The 23,263-nt window shown below is 40.7% G+C and overlaps 1 protein-coding gene across 1 annotated transcript; it reads right to left on the minus strand.

The window, feature by feature from the left end:
- Positions 1-5,586: 5,586 nt before the first annotated feature.
- On the minus strand, positions 5,587-16,793 carry LOC109386240 (transmembrane and coiled-coil domain-containing protein 5B-like). The gene is made up of 11 exons (XM_019649190.1): positions 16,759-16,793; positions 14,881-15,030; positions 14,446-14,563; positions 14,127-14,177; positions 13,494-13,562; positions 12,356-12,412; positions 11,805-11,864; positions 11,165-11,229; positions 7,196-7,271; positions 6,897-6,940; positions 5,587-5,785 (listed from the first exon to the last, which is right to left on the minus strand). Exons 1-11 carry the CDS (start codon positions 16,791-16,793, stop codon positions 5,587-5,589), a joined length of 924 nt encoding a protein of 307 aa, XP_019504735.1.
- Positions 16,794-23,263: the final 6,470 nt, after the last annotated feature.

Raw genomic sequence — 23,263 nt, forward strand, 5'->3', positions numbered from 1 at the left:
GATGTTGTGCTTGCAAGCTGTCACCCACACGCACAGGGTGATGAATGGCATCAAGGCAAGGATTTTAAGGAGCTGATGAAATCCCAACTGCTGAGTATATATGGCGTGCCAGAGAAAAACCCACCATGGACATTTCAACTGGGCTTTGAAAGACATCAACCTGAAGTGGGCAGTGTCACCCCTGGAGTGGGTTGGGTTCCCTCCAAGTCCAATTATGTTATACAAAAAGCTGTAACACAAGAGTGGCATGGCTATGTAGGAGAACTAAAGCTTTTACTTGGGCTCCACAAGGGCCATCTCAGGCATAGCTGCTCTTGGTAGAGTCGTCATTCTCACGATTACTTCAGTTTCCCCGTTATTCCCTCGCTTCAACACCCTCACCCACCTGCAGTGACAGTGGTCTTAATATATCCTTCAGGCTCCCCCATAAAGCCCAGCTCTCCCACCTTATATTCATACTAAGGCCTAAATGGCCTGTGATGCCTTAATAAAGCATCTATCCAAGGCATTTTTAATTTTAATGGGAATCATTAAACTAAAGGTATAATTAAGCTCCAAAGTAAAATTGAAGACAGTGAATGGAATGATAGTGGATCTCAGCAATAACTTTTAAGTGAATTAAAGAGGAGAGGGGAAAATAAGTAATGGAAAAGCAATTGATTACAATTACTGATTCAATAGTTCTGCTAATTAGCAGACTAACACTGGATTTGAAGATGACTTCAAGGGTCTTTACTACATCTGAAACATGAAAGGCAAGTGTCCTCGGGGACTCCAGGGTGATCCATGAGCCCTGGCTCTGCCATTTACTAGATGGGTAATCTCAGGCAGTTCACCAGACTATGAAATGGAGACCACAGGGAAGCGTCTAACACAGTGTCTGTAGTACAGTAGATAATAAATGTGGCCATTGATAGTTCTGAGCCTCCATTAAATCAGCATTTAGGCTTCAGAGAAGCTTCAGTGACCTCTAACCTTGATGCTGAGTTCTGGAATCTGCTGCAAAATTGAGAGTCTTTGAAAACATAATTCATTGCTTATTTCTTGAATTGTTCCCTCTCCCTTCTCCTCTGCACCCCAGTGCATTCATTGTATAGTTTCTGGCACATAGTAGGAACTCAGAAAATGTTTGTTGAACTTAGCCTTTAAACCAAACTTCTTAACTAATTCTTAAGATATACCATTAGTAAGAAGGTAAGAATTATAGGAGCATCACCTAGTGAGGCGCCCGCCGAGGAAAAGTGATGGAAGCACTTCCAGGCTTCCAGAGGGATCCCCGTGGGAAAGAGAAAAGGGTAGAAAAGGGCTCAGATTGCTGGGAGGGCTGACGCCTAACTGGCTTAGAGAAGGTTAGGAAGAGGGCTGTTTCACACTCATGTAAGGACCTGAATGGACTAGTTCATAGAATCAAAGAAAGTCAGAATGAATGAATGACCCAGAAATCAACCTCAGGCCCAGAGAGATTGTATAACTAGTATACAATCAGATAATAACAAAAAGGTTGGGGCAAGGGCCCAAGGGTTGACGCCTTATTCAGCGCTTTTTTTTTTTTTTTCAAGAAAACACTGGGATTTCAAGAAGATAGTGCATTTCTTTAAAAGACATCTTTACTGCTGCGTTTGGAACAGGGGAAATGAAAGGGAGAGGCCGCTCCTTAGGATGTGGGGTATAATGTTAATAGATAAGAGTCCTATTTCACATCAGTCTTCTCTGTCAAGGAAATTGATCTGCAGCATGATAAAAAGGATAGTCCAAAATAGTGAACAGGTAATTAAGTTTTAAGATAGGTGAGAAGATATAAGGCTAGTGCTTAATCCATTTAATTGAATTCAGTCCTTAGCCCCAAAGAAGTTCCACTTCAGAATACTGAAAGGACTGATGGCTTTTGTAACTTGCTCCTGGGGGAGAGCATTATTAGCCACTTTAAAGGAAGGGTTAACTCGCTGCCTGGAGTCAGCAATATTACAAGGCCAAAAGGATTCACACCGAAGCCTTTCTGAATCTAAAGTTCAGCAATTTCTACTCTACCAGGTGTCTGGTCACTAAATGGGCTGGATAGCTCTGTTCCTTCATAGCATCAGGCTTTTCAACGATTGCAACAGGCTAAAACGAAACAGCCAAACCACAAAAATGAAATTTAACAGCATGTGGAAAGTCCTGCGTTTAGTATTGTTTTTGAATCTGTACAACTCCAAAACAGCGGAGATATAGAGTGAGAATAGTTCATGCTCAAAGCGTTAGTTAGGGATCTTGGTGGACGCCAATCTCCTGCCTTTTGTGACCCAGCTTCCAGCATGGCAAATGAAATCTTAGGAAGCATCAATAAAGGCATGGTGTGCAGGCTAGAAGGAGAATTAGTGCTATTGTGCTCTACCAGGCAGACATCATCTGCATGCAGCATTCTGTTCAGCCCAGCGGGTGTCCAGGGAAGGGTAAATTAGATAAGATCTATTAGATAATGCAAGATCTAGAAGCCGTGCCAGCGTGACAGCTCCAAGGACCTGGGGACGTTCATTTGGAAAACAGAAGACTGTTCAATGTTAGTGGCTAAAATAAGAAGGAGAGTCATTTTGCTGTGTGGCTTATAAAACAGAACTAAGATTAACTACTAGATAAAGGCAAACATTTATCTCCTATGAAGGAGAGGAAGCTCATGCCGGGTTGAATACCCACCACGTGACCTTTGTTGAGCAAGACGCTTTATGTTATAATCTTTCAGAAAGTGATGGATCTTTCGGGGGTGAGGAGCTCCCAGTAGCTGGAAGTCTGCTGTCTAGCTCAGAGCTGCTCATTTAAAGCAGTGGTCACCCCACTTCTGCCTCCCAGGCTTGGAGATTCCATCCAGCCCCTTCTGGGGACCGCTTCCTCCTAGGAAGCAGGTTCGCTAGGTGGCAGGAAAGGCCGCTGTGCTTCTGCAGTGTGGATTTCCAGCACAGCTTCAACGTTTCAAATCCCCACCAGATCAGTGACTGTGAGTGAGGGGCGACCTAGCCCATCTCCCAGGTTGACATTTCCTAGTCTCGTGGGCCCACATTGGTCTAGGATGTGTCTGTAGGAAATGCTGGGGTGTGGAGGAGAGCCTAAGAGTTTCAGGAGCTTATGAGGGATTGCGTAAACATAGATGGGAATAGCTCAGGAAACAACACTCTGTGTGCACATTTCTTGGCCAGTGCTGTTTTCTTCCCACACACCTATAGTTCTAGGGTCACCCAATGAGGAAACCCGCCAGCCTAAGGGATGCTTCTGGCCAGTGAACAGTGTATCAGCCACAGTCCTGGCGGGAACCAGAATTCAACTCGGGAGATTCCAGTGAAGAGAGTTTAATGCAGGAACCATGACAGACGTGTGAGCAGGGAATTAGCTAAGGAACCTCAGACGTACCAGGCACACTCTAGCCTCAAGGCCATGTGCTTGCTGTCTCCCTGTCAGCCACACCACCTGCCTTGGTATGCACGTGGCTCTTTGATTCAGGCCTTAGTTTTAATGCCACCTTCTCAAGTGAGCTTTGCAGCTGCTGCTCCTCAGCACTCCCTCCCTCCTTCTCCACCTCACTTTTATGTCACCTAATATCTGATATTTCTATGTTTTAATTATTTACCTGCCTCTACCCACTAGAATGTGGGCAGAGATTTTTTTAAATTTAATTTTTTTTTTTGGTCTGTTTTGTTCATTACAGTAATCCCCAGTGCCTAGAACACTGCCTGGCCCAAGAAACAGGCTCAGTAAATATTTGTTGAATCAATGAATGAAATAATGAGTGAATGAATGAATACTAATTGGATTGATTAGAGCTCATAGAGAGAATTGTCCCGGAGTGACAACTGATCCATCTTCCTTGTTTCAACTTGCCGGTTACACTCTTGCCTTTTTGGGGTGAAGCCACTAAAATGCAAAGAGCTTTCATTTGGCCACAAGAGGGTGGTGTTGATCAGTTTTTCATTTTTTAGGAGCCTTGTTCTGAGACAATTCACATTCTTTCCACTACCCCCCTCCCTGCCCACAAAGGTGGGACAGTCATGTCTGCAGCCAAAGCAAACATGCACCGTGTCTCTTCTACCCTGATATTGCTCTCCAAGTGAAATTCAGTTAAAACCTGTATCAAGAATGGTCTTGAAAGGAGAAAAAGCCACCAGAAAGCAAGAGCCTGGGGAATGCGTAGGAGGAAGGCGCTGCCAGGGAAAGGTGCCCTTACCATTAAGCCTCCGTAACCGGTAGAAACTGCCAGCAGGCCACACAACCTTGTGCTTTGAACCCTATTCTTCTACCTCCCTTCCCTTTTTACCGCCAACTCCTAGTTGGCTGGACCAGCAAAAGAGTGAGCTCTCACCACACAGGGTCTAGACTCATGGTTCCAACTGTCACGCTGCAGATGCCCTCAAGAAGAAACACAAGCTCCACAATGAATCATTTCCTCTCTCACTGAGTGCCTACTTTGTATAGACACTGCGCTAGGGGCCATGTGGGCTGCTGCAGAATAAAGGGGTCAGAGCTCTACCATCAAGACACACAGTGACGACACTACAAGGTAGTGATAGGCCGGGCACTAATGTTACCTGTAGCGGGAAGGTACATTCAGAAGGGGACCAGTGTGGCTCAGGACAGGAGGGAGCAGCAGAGGCATTATGGGAGGGATGGCATTTGAACTGGGATTTGAATGATAGGTAGGGGCAGAGTTGTGTTTGGCTATGTCTACTCTATCTAAAACACTTTCTGATTTTGCACACTGCTTTTTATATGGTACTTAAATTTCAAGGTAATTTTTTTCTCAATTGAGAACAACCATTTGTGTACACAAAAGTCAGCTTTTCAGGACATCCCACTCCCATATAATATAGCATTCTATAAAATAAAAGCTTAAGGAAGGATAATATGTTAATAAAATATTAGAAGCTAGCTTTATATCTACCTAGTGCAGCGGTTCTCAACCTTCCTAATGTCGCGACCCCTTAATACAGTTCCTCATGTTGTGGTGACCCCCAACCATAAAATTATTTTCATTGCTATTCTATAACGTAATTTTGCTACTGTTATGAATCATAATGTAAACATCTTTGTTTTCCGATGGTCTTAGGCGACCCCTGTGAAAGGGTCGTTCGACCCCCAAAGGGGTCGCGACCCACAGGTTGAGAACCGCTGACCTAGTGGCTCCTCAATTGAATGTCTTTTGTGCCTACCCCAGAGTGAGTAGAGAATCTAACAAATTAAGTCAGGATTTTTTTCTCTACTTTTTTTTTTTTTCTAGTATGCAGCAGAGACTGGAAGTCCTGGGGGAGTTTTTCTGATCTCACTTTAAGTGCAGCTTTTGTCACATCACAGGGTGATAACTCTGGTACCTAGTGAGGCCCCAGGACTCACAGATGAAGTTCACAGACACACACATGAACTCTGGTCAAATATATTCTTTATTTGAAAGGGATACACTCCAGAGGGAAAGCAAGGGAAGCGGATGAAATGAAAAGGTCAGGTGTCGGAGTGGCAGCCCTGAGTCCAGGTTCCCACTTCCTTCCCGGCCCATCCCCCACACAGAGCAAAGCCACGCCCCCTCCCCACTGGGGTGCCGTATGAAGCCCCCCAAGCCACTCCAGACTAGTGTGGTAGAACTTCTTCCACCTCTAGGGTGAGGAAGGGGAATAAGGCGTCCCTCAGCCTGTTCAAGGTGCCCCTGCTCATCATCATGGGAAGAGCGTCCACAAGGAGGTCTGGGTTTATGTACTGCAGGTGGAAAAGCACATAACCCAGCAGCTTAACGAACATCATGACCATGAAGACAAGACACTGGAAATGCCTGCAAAGGGACATTCATCATTAGGAAAGAGACAGCGCAGGACCCAGTAGAAGGAGGAAAACCTCACTCAAATGGTGAATAACTTTCCCGCAAAACTGATGCGGAAGTGAGGAATGGAGACACAAAGGGTAAGGGTAGGAGACAGGTGATTACAGAATAGGATTGATATAGTGGTTAGGAACTGGATGCAGTTCTAGTTCTCTCAACATTTAAGCCCTCCAACCGAATAGATGTCCACTTCGAAAAGTTAGAGGTGCAAAGTGAAGACTTCCCAGGTACTATATATAGGGAAGCCCTTTGAAGATTGTCAGAAAATGTCCACGACCATCACACTTGGGAGTCTCATGACCAGTGGCCCTCTTCAGGTCCACTATAGCAAGCAGTTCTAAAATTTGAAATAAGACTGGCCATGTCTGACATTAACTCCAGGTAAAATGATTAGGATTGGCTTTTTCTAAACATCAAATGCCAAAAGAGACCAACTCAAACTATAAAAGGTGTGTGTGTGTCTGTGTGTGTGTTTTCTTGTGTGCACCCAAGAAAATTCCACCCTGAAAACTGGTCTTTTCAGTCTTCAACTATATTGAAATGTCATAGTGACACTTTTCATTAAAGTGCCACATGTAGCCTTTTAGAGTCTGTCTCCTTGTTTCAATTTCTTTTTAAAAAAGGCACCGACTTCAAGTGATTTTTTTTCCCCTAAAATTTTGCAGACTGTAGTAAAAGAACTTAAAAAATTAAGGCACCCTGAACTTTGTTTCCAGCAAAGTGTATAGCAGAGATTATCAGATTCAGGATCTGAAAAATAGGAAGGGGATATATCCAGCCAGGATCATAAGAATGGAAAGTGAAAGGGAAATGCAACCTGCAGCCTCCAGCTTGTGCTTCTCAGAAATAGCCACTTTCTCCAACAACCAAGTCCTGTATAAATGTGGTGTTGAAAAAAAGAAGGAAGGAAGGAAGGAAGGATTGGGAGAAATCTGAGGCTGCCTGATATTTTCTGGTTGGTGGATGTGTATATTCTTATTCCTTATGCCCTTATTAAGCCATTCACTTCTATAGAGTGAATGTGGCCTAGACTATGCAAAACAAACAAGATTCTACCACTTACCTGTACCAAAAGATTCTCTTCTGTTTCTTAGTGACCGTCTTCTCCTGTGGGAAGCAATAAAAGGCCCAGCTGTGCCTGTCCATGTGCTCACACAGCAGTAAGCAGGGCGGCTAAGAGCTTAGACCCAGGAGTCAGGCTGCCTGGGTTTGAATCCTGGCTCTCCCACTGTATAACTGACATGGAGTGGCGCACAGTACTGAACCTCATTAGTTCCTAACTCTAGAGTTGTTACAAAGGAGAGCAGAGAACAGGGGAGGAAGGGATAGAGGAAAGCTCCATCTGGGGCAAGGAAGACTTACCACGTTGTTTCGAATGGTCTCCACTAGAATAGATCCAGGTTTCACAACTTGGGTAGAGTTGTTCTGGGCTTTGAATCTGGGTAAAAAGATCAGATCAAAGAATTATGTAATGTAATCTGAGGGGCTGATGAAAGGAGCTTTTCTATAAGTCATGCAAAATCTATGATTATTTCCTAGATGCTTGATAACAGTCACAGTGCTCAATGCTCAAAATTCATAAAGGCTCAGCATACAAAGAACCAGAAAATTGTGTTCCAATCTCAAGAGAAAAGAATCAAGAATAACCCTGATGTTCAATTTAAACAGCAAAAAGTCTATCTCTTGGTGGCAGTTCAAATCTCAGGTCAGGTCTGACATCCTCTGCTGAGCTACTCACTGCCCTGAGCACGCGTGATTTAGAGATCAGCCTGTGATTTGGGCAAAGTTTAGACACAAAATGTGAGACTCTCCATCCCTGGCTCTTTGCTTTTTATCTGGGAGATTTGACTGTTCCGAAATCTGTCCTCTATTTTATTAGCTCAGAAAGACGACAGGTTTTTCTCCCAGTGTTTCAGTTGTTCCTCACACACCAAGCTTAGCCTGCCCTCAGGCTGACAGTGATAAAAATGGGGACATCACCTCCTGCTATTAGTCCCTTCTTCCAAGTGTCAACTCCCCTCCAGGATCTGCCTGCTTTTATTCACTCTCCAGTGCCTTCTGATTGTTCGTTGGTTTGTTTTGTTTTGTTGTCCAGAGTTTAGAACTGTTTCCTGCCAAGAGGGTCTGACCCAGTAAAGCTTACTCAGTCTTTTCATGGAGATATCTTTTTGTAATCATCAAATAGAGGAGAAAAGGGAGAAGTGTTACAGACACCAGGTTCTGGCCATGATGGAATAGCTTGCATCAGACTAGACCAACTATAAAAACATAGCCATAAAAACTGGACGAAGTACATAAAACAGCTGTTTGAATGCATTGTAGAATGTAGTCAGAAGCCAACGGGATGCAAACCCTAAGCAAAGGAAAGTACACCGAGGTGAGCTCCTCATTTATTCAGGCTTTCCCCAAAACCATTTGCCCTTTTGTGGTGTGGGGAATAGAGTCCAAAGAGCATTAACTGGCTGAGGAGACAGAGGGTGGAGTAGAAGACCGTCAGAGTGACTAGGACATGAGGGGAAACACTTAAGGGGAAACGCAACCATAAAGAAGTGAGTTGAAATATCTGAATGAACTTTCCTGTCAAGGCTGTACATGAGTAGCTCAAGATCCCAAGAAAAGCCAGAAAGCGAGAGACTCTTAAAAAGCTGAGCAAAGATTGGAGTGGGATTGTAGTGCTGGGCAGTAAAAATCAGAGTTTGAGGCTTCTTAAACATGAAGGGGCACTGGTTGGTACATTTCTAAGGGAAAAACATGATCCTTTCAATACATACAGAAAAAGCATTTAATAAAATTTAATACCTGCTAATAATAATTTAAAAAATGCACTCAGCAAACTCAGAACAGAAGGGAAGCTTCTTAATCTGATAAAGGATGTCTATAAGAAACACACGCCATACTTAATTGTGAAATATTAAGCGCTTTTCCCCTAACTTGAGTAAAAAGTCAGGGATACCCACTGTCAACCCTCTAGCCAATATTGTACTAAAATCTTAGCTAATTCAATAAGGCAAGAAAAAATTACAATGTATACAGATTAAAAAGGAAGATATACACTGTTATTCATAGGTGGAAATCTAAGAGAATTTATAAGCAACTTATTAGAATAAGTGAATTTAGAAAGGTTAATGGATACAAGTTCAATATATATATAAACAAACTGTATTTCTGTGTACTAGCAGTAATCAATTAGAAATCAAAATAACAAACATCTCATTTATAATAGCATCAAAAATATCAAATACCTAGGAATAAATCTGATGAAAGAGGTACAGTAACACTACACAGAAAACTACAAAATATTATTATGAGAAATTTGAAAAGATCTAAATACATGGGGGGAAAATAATATTTATGATTTGGGAAACTCAACATTGTTTAAATGTTAATTAGCCTCCAAATTTATCAATAGATTCCATTAAAGTCCAATAAAATTCTCAGCAAGTTTTTTTTGTAGAAACTGAAAAACTAATTAAAAATTTATATGGAAATTCAAATGGCCAAGATAATCTTAAAGAAGAACAAAAAGTTGCAGAACTTAAGCTACCATATGTCAAGACGAATTATAAAGCTACAGTAATTAAAACAGTGTAGTATTGGCACAAGGGTAAAGACATAGACAAATGGTATAGAATAAAGTATCCAGACATATGGCGTCACCTGACTTATAACACAAGGCACCATTGAAAATTCATGGTTTCTTCAATAAATGGTGCTGGGTCAATTGTCTGTCTATACCAAAAAAAAAAAAAATGGATCTTGATCTCCACCTCACAGCATAGAAAAAATAAATTGTAGATGGATGTAAACATAAGTGTAAAATGTAAAACAATAAAATATTTCTAGGAGAAAGCATAGGGAATAATTTTATGACCCAAAGAAAGCACTATGCAAAAAAGGATTGATAAATTTGATGGATTATACTTCCTTAAAATTAAAAATTATTGTTTATCAAAAGATTCCATTAAGAAAGTAAAGGAGAGTCATAGAATAGACTGTAATACCTATATGTGACAAATGGCCTTATCAAAAATACATGTATAAGGAACCACAGTTCAGTAGGAAAATGACACGTCACAGAAGAGGATATCCAAATTTTCAATAAGCACTTGAAAATACGTGCAACACAATAATTAGTAATAAAGTGCATTAAAATCAAAATTAGATATCACTACACTCTTGTCAGTGTGGCTAAAATTAAAAAGACTATAAATACCAAGTGAAAGTGAGGATATAGAGTAACTAAAACCTGTATACATTTCTCATGGAGGGAGATATTGGTACAGCAACTTTGGAAAATTGTTTGGCTTTATCATAATAAAGCCAAAAATACATACTTTATGACCCAGCATTCTGCTTCTTGGTATATACTCAAGAGAAATGAGTAGATATGTACAAAAGACATGCATAAGAATATTTGTAGCAACTTTATCTGAAATAGCCCCAAACTGGAAATAACCAAAATGTTCATCAATAGTAAAATAGATAAATTGTGCCATATTTATACAATGGGATACTATACAGCCATGAAAAGGACAAAACATGGCTGTATGCAGTAACATACATACATGAATCTCAGTGAGAAATTCACAAAAGAGAACATTCAAATAAAGCTCAAGAACAGACAAAATCAATAATAAAAAATAATAGAAGTCAGAATAGTGGTTACCTTTGCAAGGAGAATTGACTGAGAGGAGGGCACAAAGGAGCCATCTGGGGGTAATCAAATTGTTCTAGAATATATCTTGATCTGAGTTGTGTCAACATGTGAATATATATGTATAAAAATTTGCGAAGCTATATATTCAAGATTCGTGCACTTTGTATATTATGCAATGTGATATGTAATGTGGTTTAGAAGTATAAACAAACAAAAGGCAAGCGTGTCAAGTTCTGAGCCATATGAAGTCTATAGATATGGAGCATACTTAAAAGGGCACCCCTGGGGCCCCCAGACAATGTGGCAGATCACCAAGTCCTGGGAAAGGGGATGGCACACACATATGGAGAAACGTTGCTGGGTCCTCTGACCCCTTTTTATTAGAATTCTTCCTCTTTGAACCTAGCCTGAGTCAGTTTTCAAGAATAAAACTCAACTAAGGACACATGAAAAAAACATAAAAAAGAGACCTTTTAAACACTGATTGCTGAGAAGGGCAAGAGAGAAACCTGAGTGTTGATGATTCTCCCGTCTAGAGCCTGGAGCGGAGGCTGATTTGCTGGGGGCCATTTATAGTGACACCAACTGGTCTAAGAAGTACATACTTTGCTTTTCAAAGACCATCTGGGGACTGTCACTTCAGTCTATCAGGGAGGTCATTTTTCCAAACTTACACTTCTTTTTCAAGAAGCAGCACTTCCTTTTCCTTTTCCATTTGTCTCAGGATTTCCTGGTATTTCTTCCCATGGAAATTAAAAAGAAGATTATTCTCATAATCAAGAATTTCCATATATGTCATTACAATGTCATTGATGAAAGATTCTCCTAAGACTAATTCCTTTCCTAATATTCCAAATGGTGCACGCATGGGTGTGCACACACAAGGGGGGCAATGTCCCAGTAATTAGTGACCCGATGAATATATATGAAAAATAAGGAGTTCTCTCTTTACATCTTGCTTATATTCAAACCCAAGCTCTGACGCTTACTAGCTGTGTTCTTGGAGAACATTTTCTAACTCCTTTAAACCTTAGTGTCTGTCCTCTAGATTATAACAATATCACCCCCATAGAGTTATGGGACAAAATGATTGAGAAAAGTACTGTGTTTTAAATGCTTAAAAATACCATGTGTACCAGTACCTGGTACAAGGTAAATCCTTAACAAACAACTGTGTCACTGTTGCTGTTGTTTAAAAGGCATTTTCATTTTCCCAGTGGCAGATTTTCGCCTATTGAGAAACCAAGGAATGCACGGCCTTGGAGAAATTCTGCCACCACTCTGACTTGACTTTTCCCCCCAGGGGCAGCGTACCTTTATGTAGTGGGCCTGGTCCTCACAAAGCTCGTACACAGACTGGTAGTCGCTCTCGATCTAGAAAGAAAAGAAAAAAACAAATCTCATGAGTTAAATCAGAACCAATTAGGGCTGTTCCCTGAGACCCTAACTGATGCCTTGGATGTTTGACTGGTTACTTAGCAACTTCTTACTTGATGAGAAATTAACCACATCACAAAGCAGTGATCTCATCATTCCTGGGCAGTGTCTGATTTTGAGCGCAGGAAATTCCCCAGGTTGTCATATGCCTCTCAGGTGAAAGTCAGATGTTTCAGGGCACTTAGATTTGGGATTCAACAATAGTATGTGAGATTTGAGGTAGAGGGGTGTTTAAGAAATAGTAAGACTGGTACTTTTCATATAAGCTTTCTTTCTCTTCACGTGCACGTGAATCAGAAATTTATTTGCCAGAGGTTCTTGCTCCCCTGACCCCTCCTATGCCTCAAGCTATTCTGTCCCTAGGACCTTTGGGCTCTCTCCCATTTATATCCTGGGCGGACCCTCAGCAGGGAAGGTACTGCCTCTACCTTGACCAGTTCCTTCTCTCGCTTTGCACAGGACTCTGTTGATGTTTCTAGTCTCACCTGTGGAAGACAATGAGTGACAGCAGACAGTTAGTAGCATTCTTTTGTGAAAAGCGAATGGGGAATCATCACCCTCTCTCCAGACCAGCAAAGATCATGATAATAACGGCTATCGCATATTGAGGACATAGTATAACAGCCTGGGGCGGGCACTGTCATAAACCCCAGTTTACAGATGAGGAGACAAAGGCAAGGAGAAGTTAAGTGCATAATTGTTTCAAAGCCACACAGTGGCAGAGCTGACATTTCAGCCTTGGTGGCCTGACTTCCCAGTCTGTGGACTTAGCCATCTTCCGCCTTCCAGTGTGACTGAGCAAAGCTCAGCAGCCTGTTTCTCTCACACTCCATAGGGTGCACTCACATGCCATCTGAATCATGGAGCAAAACAAAAACCCCGAGCCTCTTTTTCTGAGAGAAACAGGATAGTAGGGCTCTGCCAGGGCGCGCTCAGCCAAATTGCCGTATTTGACACATAAATCGGCAAAGAGCTTCCCAGTAGGGTTTCTTCCCTCTGTTGGACATCCAAATTATTCATTGATTCCACACATATTTATTGGGCATCTGCTATGTGTCAGGCACTGGAGAAATAGGAGTGAAAACATAGACAAAAATTCATGTCCTCATTGGATTTGCCTTCTAGCAGAAGAAAAAGATAAATTTAAGAAGTAAAACTTCCTTGGCCATGAGTTGGAAAAGCAAAGACCGTTGTATAATTGTGGAAGTTAGTATTCCCTTCCTCCACGAATGTCTGCATTTGTATGTCATTTAAATCAAAAACTTCTTGAGGGCAGGTCCCGGTGGGCATGCAGACCCGGGTTCTGTTGTCTGATGGACAATGAGGTCTGGAGCAATTCCCTCCACTTCCTGGTCATTGCAGTCACCTCTGCCACCAGGGTGACTAATAATGTTATGAGTGCCCTACAGCCATGGGGTAAAGTAGAGGGAACAAAGGACTTTGGCTCACCTCCAATAAACACACAGACATACCTAGCCTGGACGAGTCCTGGAAAGCAGTTCCTCCCCAAACTTAGAACTGACACAGCATATCCCAGAAAATCTCTAGGTTTCTTTTTCTACTCACCTTCAATTCTGCCAACATCTGCTTTGGGCTTCCTTTATCAAGGTCAGCATTCTTAAATCTCTGTGAAATCTGAAATATCCCCAAATCATAAACTGAACAAGGCACAGACATGAACACCTGGGATAGTGGCAGACTTGGGGGTCTCAGGGCTGCAGAATGGTGTTTAAATGAATTTAGATCCCAGATAGAAGGTTGATAGAAAAGTGTCTCCTTCTGCCTGTGGAAGCTGGCTGGCTTCATGCTTACTGGACAGGCCTTTTTGTTCCCACAGCCCATGGAAACAAGGACACAAGGCCACAGGGAGGCAGGAAGGATGAGGAGGAGGGGAAGAGAAAATGAGGTAGGGTGGTTGAGGGAGGGGGGGGGGACAGATCATTCCTCCCTCTGCAGCCCCGTAGCTCTCTCACTGCCGATCCGTGATTCCCAGAGAACAAATGGTGGTGGTAATCAGAGTTTGTCTGAGAGATTCAGAAGGCTGCAGTGAGTGGGGAGCACACAGGTTTTGCTGGTTGCTCCTGCTGCAGTCTGACTGGAGAGTTCAGGAGTTCAGATGACTCTTGATTCCTAAGCAACGAGCCTCCTTCCAAGAGCAGCCTTAGCCCAGGGTCCTTGACAATCCAGGGCCCACCTTACCTTCTTCTGAAGCTCCACCACATTCCTGCTTAGAATCTTATTCCTTCTTTCCTGTGAAAGAAAGAGGCAAAGTGGACAAACCTACTCTGCATTGTACCTTCCCCCTGACTGGGCCACTGAATTGCGATCTGGGGATCCACACAGAGGATCTGGGGACAGACGGCCCCATGTCGAGCACTTCATTCCTAGAGATGCCATTAAACAGCTGCAATTTCTACAGACACAGAGGCAGTGGCCACACGATGATGATCCCCTGGGAAAAAGAACCACAGACTGAGAGCCCAACGCGCCTGCTGGCCTTTCCTAGATGGCCCCTTACCAGCTTTGTTGCTTCTAGTTCCAGGTCCCTCAGGGCTTCCTCCTTCTCAGATATGACATGGTCCACCTCCTCCTCTTCTTTAGCTCCTCCTAGTGACAGGGTGATCTCTCTTTCCAGACTGAAAAAAAAATAGTCACCCAGGTGTGGATCAGTCCTAAGGAAGGTGCCAGGACCCCAGCTTGGGAAGCTACTGCAAGGTCTCAGGGAACCAGAGTAACTACCAAATGCAGTGCAAATAAAACGTCAACCTAATGTGGAGATTTAATGCAAAAAATCTATGCACAAAGCCTTTTGAGGGCATCACAGTTCATGTTTCAGAATTTCAATAACACACCAAGATTCACTGACAAGGAAGTAAACCTTCCTCCCAGCTTCTGTCTATCCCCAGGTGCATTCAGATGAGAAGGCCTTCCCTCCCCCACTGCAAAGCCTGACCTTTGAATAGTTCCTTCTTTTTCTTGAATTTTTCTGAGAAGAACCTGATTTGCCTCATCCAACCTCTGCAGGTCCTTTTCAAGGTCTGAGTTCAGGTAGACGAGGTTCTGTTTTGTTACTTCTAATTTCGATATTTCCATCATCTCCTGCCTACAGGAAAACCATCTTCATTACTAAACTCAGGACAGGAAACCATAGGAGCCCTAAGATGGTTTCCCCTATAATCTCATTCATTGCCCATCTTTTGTTGTTACTATGCCTAATTGGCCATACAATGTAATTTTCCATGATAAGTTAATTTCTACAGTGTTTTGCATGAATTATATTCTTGGATTCAAATCACATTCTAATTATAAATATTGTAAATGGAACCCATTGAAACACAAATCATTTATGAAGCAAAATAAATGTATTTTTATGTGAATAATTATGCCCTAACTTATTTGTTTTGAAAAAAATTATATCCTAAAGTTTATAAAAAACTCATAAAGCTTAACATCAAAAAAACCAAACAATCCAATTTAAAAACGGGCAGAGGACCTGAACAGACATTTCTCCAAAGAGGACATAACATGGTAAATAGCCATATTTAGGCAAATAGGCAAATAGGCTCAATGTCACTAATCACAGAAAAATGCAAATTAAGACCACAATGAGATATCACCTCATACCTGTCAGAATAGCTATTATCAATAAATCAGCAAACAAATGTTGGAGAGGATGCAGAGAGAAAGGAACCTCCGTGCATTGCTGGTGGGATTACAAATTGGTGCCATTATGCAAAAACAGTATGGAGATTCCTCAATAAATTAAACATAGAACTACCTTATGACCCAGCAATTCCACTTCTGGGTATGTATCTGAAGAAATCCAAAACACTAATTCAAGAAGATATATGCACCCCTGTGTTCACTGCAGCATTATTTACAATAGCCAAGATATGGAAGCAATCTAAGTATCCATCAATAGATGATTGGATAAAGAAGATGTGACACACACACACACACAATGGAATATTACTTGGCCATAAAAAAGAATGAAATCTTATCATTCGCATCAACATGGATGGACCTAGAGAGTGTTATGCTAAGTGAAATGAGTCAGACTAAGAAAGGAAAATACCATATGATCTCACTTATATGTGGAATCTAAAGAACAGAATAAACAAAACAGAAACAGACTCAGAGATACAGAGAACAGGGTGATAGTTGCTAAATGGGAGGAGGTTGTTGGGGTGCATGGAGGGGGTAAAGGCAGTAAGAAGTATAACCAGTAGTTACAAAACAGTCACAGGGATATGGAGTGCAGCATGGGAGATATAGTCAATAATGTTGTAATAACTATGTGTGGTGCCAGGATGATATTGGACTTATTGGGGGGATCTCTTCATAAATTGTATAGATGTCTAACCAATGTGTTGTACACCTGAAACTAGTATAAAATAATACTGAATGTCAAATTTTTAAAAATTATATAGAGTATACAGAATCCAAGCCACACCTATAAAACATTTAAAGCTCTGCAAGGGAGAAGACTACTCCAGTTCCTTTGTATTACAGTCTCCTAAGGAGTTTATGTTGCATGTTTTTCAACCGCAGTCAAGTAGGCACATGAGCTTGGTCTGGCAGGGATGGGAAGGGGTCGTTTCCCTAAATAAGAGTGATTAGCTTTTTAAGACATTAGCTGTCTCTGACAACCCCACCATTAGTATGATGAAGCCCAAAGAACTGAAACCAAAGCCTTTTCTCCCCAGGAAGCCTCCCCAGGCTTGAGGAGATGATGTCCTACACAACTGAAATTTTCTTCCTTATTGGATTGCTGTAGACTCTTCCCACAGTAGCTCCTCTACTGAACTCTTCCATCATTCTTATTACTTACACATCATCCAATGGGTCCTGTCCAACTTCTTCCATTGTCTGTCCCCTGAAATGTTAATACAAACGTTTGTTATGGAAACAAAGTCCCTAATGTCCAACATAGTATTAATAATTGGCCCAGGAAGGAGCAGGCAAAAGTATTGACTAGACAAGAGAGCCAAACAGAAACCCATCACTCCTAGACTCTCTCACTTTCCAGAACCAGTGGCTATATTTTGCTAAATTTCAGTAAGTCAGATCATATTTTAACTTAAAATCTCATAAATGAATCCCACTGGAGTACAGAAATCTTTTGGTTTTCACCAATTATCCCACTTTGGCTACCTTTCTCCTTCCTGGCCTGTATTTACCCAGTCACAGGGCAAGTACTAGGGATACTCAAGCCTGTGTCTATTGACAAACGCACTGAGAGTTTATTTTTAGTCCAGACCTTTAGGGCAATTTAGGGAGAAAAATAATAGAAAAGTCAGAGGGTACCAAAAAGTTGGCTGCCTGATTTCTCTTAGTGCCATTCTACTTTCTAACAAGCTCTAGATATTACAGGCTAAGTTGATCCTGAAACAGCAGCCAAAATAGCAACGTAGACAGCAGGATACAACTACCAGAAGGAAGAAACAGACATGAATCTCTCAAGGGTGGCATCTCCTATCCATCACACCAAAAGTAAAGTTCAGAACTGAAGCCAACCTCAGAAAAATTGAATACCCAAACTTCCTTCTCCTCTCACATTCTACCTGCCCTTCTTTCCGCTTCCCTTTGAAACGTTTTTTTTTGTTTTAATTCCCTTTTTAATTCCTGATTCCACCTCCTCCTTTCATAGCTCTCCCTGCATTTTCCTTTCCTTTCCTTTCTTTACACCCAAGGCATACCAGTCTATGATGCTGTCCTGGGAGCTCACCTGCCTCTTCCCAACCCAGATTTCTTCTTTCCCCACCAAGATTTCCACCTAAGTGTTGGAACTTTCAGAAAAGGTATCTCCTTGCTGATTGAGCTCTCCACATATTGCTGGATCTGTCATCTCTAGCTGGGTGGGGCAGCATGTCATAGTGGGCGGGGGCGGGTGGGGTGGCAACAGCTCATCATTCCTGTAGACAGAGTGGGAGCAGAGTTCAGAACTTGAGGATAGCTTAATTCTCCCCCTAACCAGCAATTAAGATCTATGGAATATATTTCTGAACACAGTTGAAATCTCTTCTGAAAGAGCAGTCCGCTCTATGGAACACACATCCTCATTTCCCAGGTTTCTAGGCCTAGTCGTAATTGAGATCACTCTCGTTTATGTTCCACGATCTCTGTGTGGTATGTGTGCAAACAGCTGCACCCAAATCCAAACCATGCATCTCTAATCGATGCATCCAAGAAGTATGGGGAAGGAGAGCCTGAGAGCTGCCAGGAAGAATCTGAGCAAGCCCTCCTTCTGACCAAGTTAGATTCTTGGGGCTGCAAAACGAACTCCTTTATGTCCCCCCAGCTGGCACAGCCAAGACGTTGGGAAAGAAAGGCCTTGTGTTTCAAGGATGGATTATGTGGAGGTGGAGCAGGAAGGAGGAAAAAGGAGTGCTAGGGTCAGAGACCCAATTCTACTGTTTATTCCTTCAAAACTCCCTCTTTATTTTTTGAGGTCTTAAATTACTGGGACAGTAGATGGGATTTTACATATCAGTGTCACTCCACTAAGCAGTTCTAGATTCCTCTCTTTGTTGCTTGAGAAGATGAGGCAGGATACAGAATTGGAGAGATATGAATGAAGACATATGCTTGGATTTCAAAACTGTCCATTTCTGTCCCTTACACTTAATTCACTCCTCTCCCAGGTAGATTGTATTCATCTCTAGTCCCCAGAAAGGCCCTGTAAAACATACCCTGTCTCTTCATGAAAATGTCTTTGCCACATGACAGTAATATCTGTCATAATCTCCTCCATTCTTCTTAAATTCTGCTTTTTCAACCCCTTCCCAAATACCAAGTCCCCAATCCTGGCAGAATTAATCCCTCCAATCTCTGTTCTCCTCTTTTGCTGTTTTATATTGTTTTTAGGAATGTATACACACTGGTCTTCGTTCCAAAATTAGGATATGAACCCCCTGAGAATGTGTGTTTTAATTACAGCCATTTTGATTTTCCTCCCCAGTTGTGCTCCTGGGGCATCATTTATACAGAATTGAATGGAAATGGTGCCCCCTGGAGTTATTCAAGAAGGAAATGGCCCTGGAATGGAGAGTGAAAGTAGGTCACGTTCATACAGAAAGCACCTGAGTTTCATTCTATCCTGGCACTTCATAGCTGTGTTACTCTGGGCAAGTTATTTAACCTCTCTGAGCTCAAAGTCTCCTGACCTGTGAGATGGGCATCATTCCTACTTCACAAGGTTGTGGTGTAGATTAGATAAAATCATATATGGAAAGCTCCCAATACAATGTATGGCATGCAGAAGTACTTAATTTTCATCCATTCTCCAACGCAATACATGTTTCATTTTTTTCTATCTCATAGTACCTTTGCCCATGCCTATGCTGAATGTTTTTAGAATAAATGGATGAATAAATGACTCATTCCACTCCCTTTATTTAGAACAGGTGTTATTCTTCCTTTCCTTCCTGGACACCTGAGAGACTATCACCTGTGTACTCCTGTTAGTACACTCTCCGAGCAGCACAGTCCACTATAGCAGAATTCTCAAAAGAGGGCCATGTTCCCCAGGAGGCTGATATGTAATCATCAAAGATGCCATTTAAAAGTCTCTGTTAAATGTCCCAGTGTAGTTGCCTCTGGTTGAGAATCACTGATGAAGAACATATTTTCTCCTTTCCTTAAAGACATTGCACAAATTTACTCTCCCCATGAAATCTTTCAAAATGAACCGTTTTGAGGTTATTGCCCCAAGTAGACAACGTGCACTTTGAAAGTGACCATTTTTTCCTTTTTGCTTTGACATCAAGAAGCTAAAAATGCCACATTTGAAGCCTCTAATTTCACTTGTTTATTGTGGGTATAAAGAAAAGCAATTGACTAAATATTAACCTTATAGCCTGCTACCTTGCTATAATAAAATGCTTATTAGTTCCAGGAGTTTATTTTTTGTTGATTCTTTTGAATTTTCTACATACATGATGATGGCATTTGCAAGCAAAGACAGTTGTATGTCTTCCTTCCTAGCCTGTATAGCATTCATTTTCTTTTCTTGCCTTATTGCGTTATCAAGGACTTCCAGTACGATGTTGAAAAGCAATGGTGAAAGGGGCTATCCTTGCCTTGTACCTGAACTTAGTGGGAAAGCTTCACGTTCTCAACATTAAGTAGGATATTTGCTATATTTTTGTAGATAGTCTTTATGAAGTTGAGAAAGTTTTCCTCTATTCTCACTTTGCTGAGACTTTTTATCAGGAATGGGTGTTGGATTGTCATTATTTATTTTAGTTAGTTTAATAGATTTGCAGTAGTAGCTCATTATGGTCTTAATTTGAATTTCCCTAATGATTAATGATGTTCAACGTTTTTCATGTTCTCAATCCCTGCCTATACTTTCTCATTAGTGAAATGTCTCTTCATGTTTTTTGCCCATTTTTTACTTGGATTGTTTTTTATTTTTGAGTTTGGGGGATGCTTTATATATTTTAAATACAAATCTTTTGTCAGATATATTATTTGCAAATATTTTCTTCCATTCTGTAGCTTTTTCCCCCCATCTTCTTGACACAGTTTGCACAAAGGAAAAACAATTATATGTAAATTTGTAGATTTTTTTTCTTTTATGGATCATGCTTTTCTTGTCTAGAGCTCATGTCATGTCATCAAGCTCTAGGTCCCTAAAATTTTCTCCTGTGATTTCTTCTAAAAATCTTATAGTATAAAATTAAACATTTAAATCTCTGATACATTTTGAGTTAATTTTTGTGTAAGGTGTGGGGTTTATATTGTGATTCATTTTCTTGCTTATGGATGTCTAATTGCTTCAGCACCATTTACTAAAAGGACTATCCTTCCTCCATGAATGGTTTTGCACCTTTGCCCAAAATTAGTTGGCCAGATCGTGATCTTTCAACCGTTTTAGCTGGGTTGATCCAGTTATGATGCTATAGCATTTTGTTTCCAAATCTTGTGTGTGAATGCTGTTGTAAGTGGAAACTTCTTTTTTCAATGGAATAGGCAGAGTAGAAATATATAGTTAAATATATTTTGTTGGTTTCTCAAGTCACTCTACTTGAGCCATATGTATGGCTAATTAGTAAAGTGGATCTTTCTATGGCATACGAGGTCTGACAATTAAGTTTGTGAACTTTATTGCAACAAACTTGATAACCTTTTTTTTATATCAGATTATTCGTTACAAATTTGTACCAACTGGACAAATAGTTAACCAAGTTTACTTTTTGGAAGTGCTGAAAAGGCTGCGTGAAAAAGTTAGGTGACCTGAACTTTTTACCAATAATTCATGGCTCTTGCATCATGACAATAAACCAGCTCACACGGCACTGTCTGTGAGGGAGATTTTAGCCAGTAAACAAATAATTATTGGAACACTCTCCCTACTCACCTAATCTGGCCCCCAATGACTTCTTTCTTTACCCACAGATAAAGAAAATATTGAAAAGAAGACATTTTGATGACATTGAGGACAACAAGAGTAATATGATGACAGCTGTGATGGCCATTCCAGAAAGAGTTCTAAAATTGCTTTGAAGGGTGAACTAGGAGCTGGTGTCGGTGCATAGCTTCCCAAGGGGAGTACTTCAAAGGTGACTGTAGTGATATTCAGCAATGAGGTATGTAGCACTTTTTCTAGGATGAGTTCGCAAACTTAATTGTCTGACCTTGTAGAACACATTTTGAAGTTGTGGATATATATTTATATAATATATAAGTGTGTGTATGTGTGTGTATGTGTATGTATATGTGTGTACGTGTACATAAACTTTTAAGAGTATGTATGGACCATATGTTCTTTTTCTTTGGTTTATCTCTGCATAGTGCCAGTGCATAACCCATGAGTGTGAACCATTTGCTGTGTGAGTACATACCCAATTGCTTTCTTGATATAGTTCTATTCATGTTATCCTAGCAAATAGAAAGAATGATATATGTCAAGATGACTAAGGTCTTTTTAACACTTCAAGTTTTTGAAAATAAAATAAGTCGAAACAGTCAGTCTTTTGGACTCCCCATGGCTCTCCCTACACTTAGCAATACACTTGTAATGATGCATCAGGGAGCTCTAAGCTTCAGCAGCTTAGGGGAACAAAGAATTGACAGCTCCTATTTACTGTCTTGAGTTCTGACTTTTTATCCTCAACAGCTTAGTTTTATTGAGAACTGCCCCTGTTTTGTTGTACCCAAGGCTATAGAGGAAGTCTATGCTAATTTGCATGGCTGCAGAATGCAGTTTTAACCTTTTTGTTAGAAATCCCACAAGTCTGAAGGATTTGTATCGTGCTATTTTAGTTCTCTACAAATATCACATTATCACATCACGGCAAGACAAATTGTTGCAGTGTCAGGAATTAACTCTGTTTTCTGATTAAAGAGAATTAGTTTTTAGATTGAATTGTATATCTGGAGGAAGATAAAAAATTTAGATTTAAAATGTGTTAAAAATCTTGCATTCCTCATTTTGCATGCAAATATATGAAAAAATAAATATTTTGAGATTTAGAAGAGATCTACTTGTTTTGCATTTTGCATAACTTTTCAAAACATTAAGACTAAGTAGTCAATCTAATAAAATAGAATAAAAATTTTTTACATCATTGAGAGAGAGAGAGAGAGAGAGAGAGAGAGAGAGAGAGAGAGAGAGTTGTTCACAAGGTAACAGTGGAATTGCACAGTTTGTAATCAAAGTTTGTAATAATACCAGGATAAAAAGATAATGAATGCCTTTATCACCAAAAATACATATAGAGAAAGAGGATGCCAAAAAATGTATACACATTTTAAGAAAGGAAAACTATATTAAAATTGTAATACTCAATATATACCAAATAACAAATGATGAATACAAGTCACATTTGACTCCTGCAATTACAAGAGGTACTCAAATGGTTCCATCAGTGTTCAGACACTTCTGATTATGGTGAACTACTGCTTGACTAACGTTGACCAAAGTGTCCACTTGTATACATATTTTTGGCACCCCCGGTATATATTTACTCCAACCCATCATGGTAAAAAGCCTTTTTCATGATATTCTTAATACCTGGGAGGGATTTCTACTCCAAGAATCTCTGGATTATTTTTAGGACACTGATCATTTATGATCAAAATAATGACAACATTGGATTCTTGAAAAACCCAAATCTGATTTCTCCTCTGTAAGGTCACCTATAGTAGAGTGCATTGTTGAAAACTTTGCTGGTGTCCTGCCTTTTATATTAGCTGAATTTACTGAAAAAAATAAAATTTCAGTTAGACAATGTTAGGGGTGACCTGATAACTTATGCACAGCCACAAGAATCTTACACACTGTCGGTAGGGTGTAAAATGACACAGCCATATAAAGCAGTTTGGAGGAA

This window comes from Hipposideros armiger, unplaced genomic scaffold (genome assembly GCF_001890085.2).
Source record: "Hipposideros armiger isolate ML-2016 unplaced genomic scaffold, ASM189008v1 scaffold_130, whole genome shotgun sequence".
NCBI classification, from domain to species: domain Eukaryota; kingdom Metazoa; phylum Chordata; class Mammalia; order Chiroptera; family Hipposideridae; genus Hipposideros; species Hipposideros armiger.

Excerpts from the sequence above, each read along its gene's own strand:
- LOC109386240 (XM_019649190.1), bottom strand. The coding sequence starts at position 16,793 with ATGGAAGAAGTTGGACAGGACCCATTGGATGATGT. Across the intron at positions 15,031-16,758 it reads CAGGACCCATTGGATGATGT|GCAGGAGATGATGGAAATAT; the intron begins GTAAGTAATAAG and ends GTTTTCCTGTAG. Across the intron at positions 7,272-11,164 it reads CTGCTTCTTGAAAAAGAAGT|ATTCAAAGCCCAGAACAACT; the intron begins GTAAGTTTGGAA and ends CTTTTTACCCAG.